The sequence below is a fragment of the Octopus sinensis genome, linkage group LG19 (assembly GCF_006345805.1).
Source record: "Octopus sinensis linkage group LG19, ASM634580v1, whole genome shotgun sequence".
NCBI classification, from domain to species: Eukaryota; Metazoa; Mollusca; class Cephalopoda; order Octopoda; family Octopodidae; genus Octopus; species Octopus sinensis.
Genome location: NC_043015.1, coordinates 1,779,471 through 1,791,970, shown reverse-complemented (window position 1 = coordinate 1,791,970; position 12,500 = coordinate 1,779,471). Strand labels below are relative to the sequence as shown.

General features: G+C 37.6%; 1 protein-coding gene across 1 annotated transcript in view; it reads left to right on the top strand.

Moving 5' to 3' along the window:
- Window positions 1-2,330: 2,330 nt before the first annotated feature.
- The window catches only part of LOC115222244 (mannose-P-dolichol utilization defect 1 protein), a 54,230-nt gene continuing 44,060 nt past the window's right edge, over window positions 2,331-12,500 (top strand). Inside the window, exon 1 of the mRNA XM_029792402.2 lies at window positions 2,331-2,437. Coding sequence (XP_029648262.1) covers window positions 2,341-2,437 — 97 coding nt within the window. The 5' untranslated portion in view covers window positions 2,331-2,340. The remainder of the gene's footprint in view (window positions 2,438-12,500) is intronic.

Genomic DNA, 12,500 nt, shown 5'->3' with positions numbered 1-12,500 from the left:
GCCGCCTACTCAACAGGGCCAAATCAGAGATCGGTCTGGCGAGTAAACATATTTAGCAAGATGATAATAACACCATAAAAAGGATCACCAACCTCTCCTTGTGTTGTAGCACCAGTGAAGTGACCCATGGTTTAACGTCGACAAGAGTAGAGGCAGAGCAAAGTCCACCCAATTTGATAGAGTTGATTTTTACGTCTAAATCGAAAGGCTCACTAACCTCTGCTTGTGGCTCAAGCCCCTTAAACACACACACACATACACATATATCCGTGCATATGTGTGTGTGTGTGTGTTACTTCTTTGCATCTCTTTGCATTTCAAGTTAAATTCTCGCTGAAGTTCAGTACTAGCCAAGTACTGGTGCTTACGAAATCCACTAACCTCAACATCAATATTTCTGGTCTTCTGTTTATATACTCTGGTTGTTTTTATTTAACCCCAGGTCAACTCTTACTGAGTAGAGTCAGAATTAAAGGCTTTCCGTTTGTTGCCTTCAAGTCATTTTAGGGGTATGTCATAGATTTACAATATGTAAAGTTTCTTTTCTTTAGTTAATGCATCTCTCTATCTCCCCTCTACCTCTCTCTCCTCTCTCTCTCTCTCTATCTATCTATCCCTCTCTCTATAGCTAGGTAACCATGTACCTCCTCTACAGCGAGACACCAGTTTTTGTGTCTCTGTCTCCCCGTTACACTAACTGACAAATGATCACCAGAACGTGCAGACAGAGGGAATGCCTATTTCTTTACTACACACAAGGGGCTAAACACAGAGAGGACAAACAAGGACAGACAAACGGATTAAGTTAATTATATCGACCCCAGTGCGTAACTGATACTTAATTTATCGACCCCGAAAGGATGAAAGGCAAAGTCGACCTTGGCAGAATTTGAACTCAGAACGTAACGGCAGACGAAATACCACTAAGCATTTCGCCCAGAGTGCTAACGATTCTGCTAGCTCGCCGCCTTAGAGACACGGAATGCTGTTAAGCATTTCACCTGGCATACTACAAATTCTACCAGCTCACCGCTATAGCAATAATAATAATATCGATCTTTCTGCCTTTACACTTGAAACAATATGAGAAAATAATGTAAAAAAAAATCGTGAGTTACACCCATGGAAAGAAAACGAATATATTCATTTATAGTTCTTCAATTAGGTGGTGTAAATTAGGTTATAAATTTCGAAAAGAATTTCATATTCCTTCCACAGTTAGAGTTTTCAAATAGTGTAAAATTCGGTCTGGTTTTTATAATGTGAAAAATGTTGATCTTTTCTTCGAAGCACTTTGACTCGCTAACGACGCTCGTTGAGAACTGACAAAAATATTCGATAACCAAACGAAAACCTTTTACTCTTTTACTCGTTTACTTGTTTCAGTCATTTCACTGTGGCCATGCTGGAGCACCGCCTTTAGTCGAACAAATTGACCTCAGGACTTATTCTTTTTAAGTCTAGTACTTATTCCATCGGTCTCTTTTGCCGAACCGCTAAGTTACGGGGACGTAAACATACCACCATCGATTGTCAAGCGATGTTGGGGGAACACACACACACACACCACACACACACACACACACATATATATAAATCCTTAAAATCCTTAGAAATGTTTCGGCGCGAAGGCTCCGGCCATGCTGGTGCACCATATATATATATATATATATATACATATGTACGACGGCTTCTTTCAGTTTCTGTCTACCAAATCCATTCACAAGGCTTTGGTCGGCCCGAGGCTATAGTAGAAGACACTTGCCCAAGGTGCCACGCAGTGGAATGAACCCGGAACTATGTGGTTCGTAAGCAGGCTATTTACCACACAACCACTCCTAAGCCTTTTGCGATTGCAGCGTGGAAGAGCTAAGTCAGTTATTCCGAAACGCACAAAAATCGTTAACCTCACTAAGACATTTAATTATAATACGGTTTGAAAATTTTCGTCGATTCGAAGCAACGAACCTAAAATTTTAAACTACGGAGACGTACTTGCATAGCGAGTGACTTGATCTGAGATCGTGTGATGGAACGAAAACAATTGCAGCGTGGAAGGTGTTTATAAGCAAGCCATTTAAGAAACACACAAAAGCCGTTTAGATTCACTTCGACATTTAAATTTAATTTGTCGAAATATTTTTTCGTCGCTTTGAGACCACGACCTGTTCACTGACAAAAGCTTAAATTTTCAAGGGAGAGTACTCTTAAATAAAAAAAAACGCCCATTACCTCCCGTATTTGACAGTTATTTCCCTTATTAGTGTTTATTTCCCTTGGCGGGAAATATCCAAGCGAGGTAACTCTACGAACTCATTGAAATATAATCAGTTTCTCACAATGGCGGGTCTTGTTGACTTCGTTATTTCTCTGATCCAATTAATCTGTCCACAGCCATGCTTTGACACATTTTTCGTGCACTATGATTTCTTTCATAGTAAGTTAATTTATTCATCTTCATTTGAATATGTATTATTTGTTATAACCCACGCTGTTTTGATTTCTTTTTTTCTCTCTTTACCTTATTGATTTGTAAAGCTTCCCGTTCATTAATCCACGTAAACACGAAACTATATATACATGTGCGCGCGCCCGCGAATATTTATTTATGTTTTTTTGTTTTTGTTGTTGTTTTTTTTTCGGTTACTTTTATTCCACATCAGTTATCGATTGGAGTTCACATTGATTTTGGTGTTTTTGCGACAGAATCACTCCGTCCAGCGGTACCGATCTTGCATCGAAACCATTTAAAAAATTACCGGCATTTCTTCCGCTCGACCTGTTTTTTTTTTTTTATTCGCTGCACAGAAACCCATCCCGAAATGGTTATCATTTCTGTTTTACCCAAATTTCCCTACGTATATTTTGTTAGGAACCAGTTGAACATTAAAGACATGCTTAGTCCATGCCCGGAATGAAAAAATCGTTCCTGTCGTGATCATCGCATCTTTCATTCCATGTACAAAGGTCATAACTTCATCGAGCCGGAAAAACTAAGAAGTAAAAATTGACGACGCCGGCAGGATTCGATCTCAGAATATTAAAAGCCTTAATAAGAACCATAATATTTTATGAAACCTGTGTGCAACAATAACGTCTGAACGGATGGAGATTTGGCTGCTATTTCTAGCAGATCGTGTGTCCACATTGATAACACTATCGGAGAACGGAATTCAAAATGTACTTTAATAATAATAATGATAAATATAATAATGTTGTTATTTAGAGCATGTATAAAATGTTGACTTGCTATAGTTTATTATATGTGAGAAGCTTTATGCCAGGTAACATTGTAACTCTGTAGGATCATGAGATAAATTTGTCTGTGTCAGAGGTTAAAAATTGCTTATAGACACAATAGGAAAAAAAAAAAAAAACAAGCACATGATAGCTGAATAATTCAGTTGAAACAAATGACCCTGTGGGCGTTTACCTTTGTTGAAATACTATGCTTAATTTACCTACTGAGTTGTAAGCTAGTTGTAATTTAATGCATATAAATATGCAGTGATCTTTTGTAAAGCAAATTGTTCCTATTACTTATGCATGCAATCTCTGATAAAATATATATATATATATATTCAGGTTATCAAGATTTTCATTTTATTTACTAGTTCTAGAGAACAAGACAGTGTCCATTAGTGCTCTCAATTCCACCAAGATTGGTGAAATATATGCAGATTGTGCCGGTGGCACGTAAAAGCACCCACTACACCCTCGGAGTGGTTGGCGTTAAGAAAGGCATCCAGCTGTTGAAACTCTGCCAAATCAAGATTGGAGCCTGGTGCAGCCAACTGGTTTGCCAGTCCTCAGTCAAATCGTCCAACCCATGCTAGCATAGAAAGCGGACGTTAAACGATGACAATGATGATGATGATTTATGTTTTGCTTCAGGTGGGACTGAACCCGGAACCATGTGGTTGATAAGCAAGCTTCTTACCACACAGCCACTCCTATTAGATATTTTTGTTAAAATTTATGTCCAATAAACTGGTTGTACTTCTACAATACACAAGATATTTTCAACAATTTTTTTGTTGAATTCTTAATAATATTTAATCATAAGAATATAATAAGATTTTTTTAAATATTGAATGGCTAGGCAGGTCCATCTCCATGAAATAGCTATCAAAGGGGGTCCATAAGCAAAGAATTGTTTTAGGTAATCATGCAAATTGCTAGAATCAAAAACAAAAGACCCTGAAATTACACCCTACTGATTATTTTTATTTAAATAGTTTAGGCTGGATGAAGGGGCTACACCTATGGTTTTTGCAGGCCCTCTGAAATCAGAATGTAGTTCATCATCTTCATCATAGTTTAATGTCCTCCTTCCATGCTGGCTTGGGTTGGACAGTTTGACTGGAGCTGGCCAGGCAGGAGCTAGCAGTATATTTCTGTCTCTGTTTTTGGCACAATTTTTATGGCTGGGTACCCTTTTATAACGCCAACCACTCTGCAGAGTAGGCTGAGTGATTTTTATGTGGCACCAGCACAGGGGAGGTCAGTTTTGATATGGTTTTTACAGCTGGATGCCTTTCCAAATGCCAGCCACTTTACAGCGTTGACTGGATGCTTTTTAAGTGCCATCAACATGCATGTATATATGTGTGTGTGTGTATTTAAGGGGCTGGGGCCACAAGCAGAGGTTAGAGACCCTTTTCGATTTAGACGGGTAAAAATCAACTATATCAAATTGGGTACCTCTTTCTCTGTCTCAACCCTTGTTGACATTAAAATATGTGGTCACTTTGCTGGTGCTGCACCACAAGGAGAGGTTGGTGACCCTTTTTATGGTGTTATTGATATCTCGCAAAATATCTTTGCTTGCCAGACTGATCTCGGATTTGGCCGGATTGAGCAGGTGGCGCTTACTTAGTAACTTTCTAAGGCAAGGAATCGTTGAGAGGGCAGGGAGCATTGGAGGAGGTTATCTTGTATTAGATGATGACCAGTTAGTGTGACAGAGAAACAGAGAGACACAAACTAGTGTCTTGTTATAGAAGAGGTACATGGTTACCCAGCCAGAGAGAGAGAGAGATGTGTTAAATAAAGAAAGGACAGATTACACATTGTAAATCTATCACATACTCCTAAAATGACTTGAAGGTAACAGATGGAAAGCTTTTGATTGTGGCTCTATCCAGTCAGAGTTGACCTGGGGTTAAACAACAACAACAACCAGAGTGTATAAATAAATTGACAGTTGCATTAGAATGATAAAATATCTGGAATTCCTTTAGAAGTTTAACTGGCTGAATAACAGTTGTTGTTTAAGTAGGGCAACAGTTATGAATTAGAGAATGGCCAAACAATTCAAAAAATAGGCAGTGTATGTGTGTCTGTGTGTGTGTTTAAACATCATGTGGTTCTTGAAAGAGGCACAACAATGTTTCAATAATAAAGTTGTACAGTAGTTGTTGGGAAATATTAAATTAATGAAAATAATACCATTTGGTCGAATATTCTAATGTCATGGTTACGTTATTCTGTTACAAATACCAAAACAAAGAAATCTTGCTTCTGCATATATATATATATATATATATATATATATTTTTATCTTATCAGCTTCTATTTTTATTGTGTAAGCGTTTCTTCTTTAAGGTCTACAACCAGAAATTAAATGATTGCCCACTAACACCTGCTGCTTGAGACACATGGATGTACTTCAGCTAACTCATAGCAAATGTAAGGGACGTAATTGGATGGTTTGAGAAGAATGGGGGTTTTTTTTGTCATTATTGTTGTTTTGTTCTTATTTATTTATTTATTTATTTTTTGCGAGTAGCTTACTTACCAACCATATGATTCAGGGTTCAGCCCCTCTTGGGCAAGTGTCTTCCTCTATAGCCTCGGACTGACCTAAGCTTTGTGAGTAGATTTGGTTGACGGAAACTGAAAGAAACCCATCATATATATATATGTGTGTGTCGTCATGATAGATCGTTAGCAACTACACACATTTTTTTCTCTCCTTGTTTTTTTTTGTGTCCCTTTCTGTGGAAGAGCGTAGGCTCGAAACGTGAAAGACTTTTTCTATTCCTGAGCGTTATACTGATACATCTGTTTCTATTGTACACCACCTGTCTTCGTCTTTTGTGTTTGTCGTAAACTCTCCCTATATGTGTGTGTGCGTGTGCGTTTATGTGTATGTCTGTGTTTGTTCCCCCAACATTGCTTGACAACTGATGCTGGTGTGTTTATATCCCTGTTACTTAGCGGTCCATCAAAAAAGACCAATAGAATAAGTACTAGGCTTACAAAGAATAAGCCCTACAGTTGATTTGCTCGACTAAAGGCAGTGCTCCAGCATGGCCACAGTCCAATGACTGAAACAAGCAAAAGTACCTGTTTTGATATATTTCAGTTTGGGAAAAATTAATTGTCGGCAGCATATTGCCATCGAGGAATTTCGCTAATTCACTGCTCATGTGAGAGTATGCTTTCCAAATGAGTGTCTGTAACTCTTAGCAGAACAAATATCATAAGGGACATTATCCTCGTCATTATCACTATCATAATCATCACCATTATCATCATCATTTAATGTGCATTTTTAACTTCTTGCCTGCACTGGACCGTTCCTCTTCAACATGGCAGTTGTACACTTGTCTCAATCATTCGTTATCTTTTTACTATCTATTTCCAGCACAGCAGATCATCATTTTATGATTGATAAACATATATAGCATCATCATCATCATCATCATCTAGGCTTGAAGAACTGCAGTTAAGAAGGTGCTGGTTGATTGGTCAGTTTGACATGATCTAATGATCTGAAGGACTGTTTTAAGTCCCATTGTCGGTTTTGTCATGATTTCTATGGCTAGCTACCCTCCTTAATGCCAACCATTTTACAGAGGGTACTGGATACTTATGTCTTAAAACCGACGTTAGTGAGGTTACAAATTGATACACACATACACTACAATCACACATATATCTTATCATCATCATCATCATTTAGTGTTCATTTTCCATGTTGGCATGAGCTGGATGCTTTGACTGGAGCTGGCAAGCCAGAGCACTGAACCAAGCTCTGCTATCTGTTTTAGCATAGTTTCTATGACTGGATGCCCTTCCTTATGGCTTTACAGACTTTAACGGGTGCTTTTTCCATGGCACCAACACTACTGGGGTCACCCAGAATCTTGTGAGACGAAGACCCCTTCAAGATGAGGTTTAGCTATAACAGAGGGACAGATATTGGTGATTTGCTGTAGAGAAAATACATGACTACCTCAGTCAGAGGAATGTTTTCTAACTTATGGATTTATATATATATATATATATATATATATATACGTATATACATGCATATTTCAAAAGACACCAGAGCAGAAACAACAGAGATTGGAGTTTCGAGTCAATAGACAAGCCCACTGGACAAAACACAAAACACCAGTGCAGAAGCAATGGAGGTTGCAGTCTCCAGCCAATTGAAAAGTCCACTTCACCATGCTGGAGCACTGCCTTTAGTCGAAAAAATCGACTTGAGCTGTAAGACTGGTATGGAATTCTTTGCAGAGAAACCTTATTCTTCTTTGAACAAGTCACCAAGTCCGAGGGTTATCATTATCATTGAAGACAGTTTCCCTTTTTTCTTTCTCATTGTGTTTTGCTCAGCGTGTGACAAGTAATTTGTTTTTATAGAATTTCATTGAAGTGATCCTTGTACCCATTGCAAGATATCAATATATATATATACATAAAGAGACCGAGAGAACTAGTAAAGAGATAGGACACTGTGACTCTAAAGTATGAGACAGCCTAAAAGATTCAACTCAGAGCATGCTTCAACTAGAAAATAAATGACGTGATAGATAAGCATAGCCTTGTAGCTAAGTCACAGATATACGATGATGACATGGGACTGTAGCTAGGTTATACATACATGATCGCAGATTTTGTTATCTAAGATTCTTTTCACCATCATCATCATCATCATCATTTGAAGTACTTTTTCCCTGCTGGCATGGGTTGGATGGTTTGACTGAAAACTGGTAAGCCAGGGAGCTGCACCAGGTTCTGATCTGATTTGGCAAGGTTTCTATGGTTAGATGCCCTTCCTAATGCCAACCACTCTGGGAAGGTAGTGGGTGTTGGTTTATGTGCCACCGGCATAGGTGTCATTAAGCTGATACCAACATCGGCCACGACTGCAGTCTCACTTGGCTTGGCAGGTCGACACGAGCGTGGTATATCGCCAAAGCTCTCACTCACTTGTCTTGCCTCTTTTACTTGTGTCAGTATTTAGATTGTGGCCATTCTGGGGCATCGCCTTAAAGAATCTTACTTGAACAAATCAACCCCATTACTTATTTTTTTTAAAGTCTGGTCTCTTTTTTCAAACTGCTAAATTAGAGGGCCATAAACACATTGACACTAGTTGTTAAGTGGCTGTGTGTAGGGATAAACACAGACTCAAAGACTCATGCAACCACACCACCTCTATCTCTGAGTAAACGAGTTTAAGACCAGCTATGCTTAAAACTCTCTTAACAATTTTTACTCTGTGTGATAATTTACCATATTTTAACATATATAAGGAACCCCCTAATTTTGGGGTGTCTTAAAATTTGGAAAAAGGGTTTTTGTAAAGGATTATAATACTATCCATGTATAAGAAACTGACATTTTTTTAACCTACATTTTGTCAAAAAAGGGTTCCTTATCATCATATTCATCATCATCATCATCATCATTTAACGTCCGTTTTCTATGCTAGCATGGGTTGGACGGTTTTGACTGAGGTCTGGTGAACCAGATGGCTGCACCAGGCTCCAGTCTTGATCTGGTAGAGTTTCTACAGCTGGATGCCCTTCCTAATGCCAACCACTCCGAGAGTGTAGTGGGTGATTTTTACATGCCAGCTGCATGTTAAAATACATGTTAAAATGCAGTAATATGTAAAAGGTTGAGTAGAAACTATAAATATGGAAGCACATACTAGAATTACAAAGTTTCAGCCATTCCGTTACCATATTTCTATTGAATTGCATTGCCTTTGTTATAATTAATTTTGAAAACAATGAATAATTCAGTAGAATAACTGCCATTTTCCTGTTGGTATTTTGAGCAAAAATTAACATGGAATTTTGGTGGCAGCTTTTAATTTCAATCACTCTGAAACAAAAGGTTTATTATAAAACCTTTAGTTTTAGTAAGGTTTGTGTAGAGCTTGCAAAATACAGCCTGCAGCAAAGATAACAAATTTAGTAAGCAAAACGGGACTCTTCTTCCATCTGGAAAGTAGCTATACACTCTCTTTACTCTTTTACTTATTTCAATCATTTGACTGCGGCCATCCGAGCAAATCGACCCCAGGTCTTATTCTTTGTAAGCTTAGTACTTATTCTATCAGTCTCTTTTGCCGAACCGCTAAGTTACGGGAACGTAAACATACCAGCATTGGTTGTCAAGCGATGTTATTGGGACAAACACAGACACAAAACACACACACACATATATATATATACGACGGGCTTCTTTCAGTTTCCGTCTACCAAATCCACTCACAAGGCTTTGGTCGGCCCGAGACTATAGTAGAAGACACTTGCCCAAGGTGCCACACAGTGGGACCGAACCCGGAACCATGTGGTTGGTAAGCAAGCTACTTACCACACAACCACTCCTGTGCCTATGTTTGATATGCAGGAGAAAAGTAAATGGTAAAGCCATATGGTATATCCGATGTAAAGTATGTGAAAGAAATGTAGAGTGGGATCATGAGCAGATTAACTATATAACAGATGTTACAGATGTAACTATGTAACAGATGTGAAGTAGTAGACAGCAGCAAGAACATCCATGGTATTGATTGTCTATAAATTCCTAAAAGTCTCTTGAAAATAGATGACAGCTTCAGATACCCAGCTGATCTAATCAATAGTCAAACCGTTTCAGGAGCATTGTAGCTTAGTGTGACCATGGGGTGGGAAAATATTTAGGAAGCTGTTAGTTTTGCTTTTCAACAAAGGGATTCTATCTTTCTTCGAGTGAAGGGTAGATTGTATGATGCTTGTGTCGAAAGTAAAATGTTAGATTTTAGCAAAGCATTGGTATTGGATGAGGAAGATATGTGAAGGTTTTGGCAAAACTGATGTAGCAAGCCTGCTTCACTGGATGTGTAAAGGAGCCAACACCAAAATTTGACATAAGAGAAGGTAAATTCAGTGTATAAGAGAGAAGACGGAACTGGTATAGATATGTGATACTTGTAGAGGATAACAGAGAAATAAAGAACTGTCGAGTGATCCATGTACAAAGATCCTATGAAAAAGAGGACATGACCAAAAGTGGTGAGGGCTGATCTCAAGGGGCTGAAACTCATAAAGAAGATGGTGAGGGACTACCTTCAACATCATTCATTTAGCTGGTTTTGGCACGTGTAAAAAGATTCAAGCGAGGTCATTGCCAGTACCGCCTGACTGGCCCCTGTGCCTGTAGCATGTTAAAGCTCCCACTACACTCACGGAATGGTTAGCGTTAGGAAGGGCATCCAGCTGTAGAAACTCTGCCAGATCAGATTGGAGCCTGGTGCAGCCATCTGGTTTGCCAGCCCTCAGTCAAAACCGTCCAACCCATGCTAGCATGGAAAATGGACATTAAATGATGATGATGATGATGATTCAAGCGAGGTCATTGCCAGTGTCGCTGGACTGGCTCCTATGCAGGGGGCACGTAAAAATCACCATTTGAGCGTGGCCGTTGCTAGTACCGCCTGACTGGCCCTCGTGCCGGTGGCATGTAAAAGTACCCACTACACTCATGGAGTGGTTGGCTTTAGGAAGGGCAGCTGTAGAAACTCTGCCAGATCAGATTGGAGCCTGGTGCCGCCAGCCCTCAGTCAAATCGTCCGACCCATGCTAGTATGGAAGCAGACGTTAAACAATGATGATGATTTTTTAGTATTTTGCAGTCAGAAGCTCTTGTTATTAGCTCTGTAAGTTTTCTTTTATGACCCCCAAGGACGAGCCTGATCTTAATTTATTGTGCACATGATAACCCTTTCTAATGATTTGGGAGACGAAAAAGATTATAGTTGTAAAATGATGGCAGTTTTGGTGGTGGTCGTCGTGGAAGCACTGATGGTAGTGGTGGTGGTGGCAGCGACACTGGTGATGTAACAGCAGTGGCAATCGACTTCGTAATTTTAAACAACAAATTATTAGTAATTAGTTAAAATACATTTATGACACTAAATAAGCTTTGTAAATTTTACATTTTAAAATTATAAAAATCATTAAAATACGAAACCCCATATGTGTAGAAATTAATGCAAAAACTATTTTCTAAGAGTGATATATGTGTATCGTATAAAACTAAAATGTTATGACACCAAACTCGAAATTAACAATAAAACAAATAATTTATATCACAAATTAGCTTCATTTAATTTTTTAAAATTATATAACAACAATGCAGTCATTTTATAAAATTCAAAATTATAAAATCATTAAAAATCATAAAAATTATGATGTTAAGATATTTAATAATACCAAATATTAATTGCGTAATTTTAGAAAATTCGAATTCATAAAGTTGTAATTTTATGATTTGCAATCATAAAGTTTTATAATACCAACTACTAAATTAGTTCTAATTAAGGAAAAAAAAATATATAACAATGAAATAAACCATTTAATTAAAACAAAAAGGGAAAGAAAAAGAGCAAGTATTATAATCATATAATTTTATGAAATTTTAAATTATAAATATTATAAAAATATAATACTGTATAATAATACCAAACACCAAATTATTAGTAATTATTGAAAAAAGAAAAAAAAGTTAATTTGATATAACCAAACACTAATTTAATTGTAAACTTTCATAGAGTTAAATTAAAAGTTATATTTATGATTAACAGTACAGAAAGAGAGAGAGAGAGAGAGAGAGAATTGGTTGAATCAAATGACAGATTAATTGCTTTGAAATTTTTACTTAAGATTCCTTTAAATTGTGTGTTCAAATGGTTAACTTTGGCTTTAATTTCCTCTGAGATCAATAAAAAAAAAAAAACTAGCAGTCTAAGTATTAGAGGTTGATTTAATTAACAGCACCTTCTTTCTCCCATATTTCTGGCTTTGTGCCAATGTTAGAAATCATTATTCATGATAAATACTTTCACAATTGATATTTTAGACTGGCAAACGCCGAGTTTAGTTAGGCTAAACTTTCATACATAGACATTCAGTGTACGTACAGTAAAAATCAATTTTGTGACATCAAATACCAATTTAGGCGTAAATTCTGATTTAACATTCAATGTTATACTTATGAATAATACAGTAAAAATCAATTTTATGCCATCAAGTATCAATGTGGCCATTTGAGCGGAAATTGTGGTTTAACCCTTTTGACATCCATTCACTGGAAACTACTTCACGGCCATTGTTTCTTTAACCGTGTGTCCCCACCTGCTACCTCTTACTACTCCTCTATCCTGATTCCTCAGCGCCACCAGCAGATAGCTTTTAACTGTTTCAGTTATC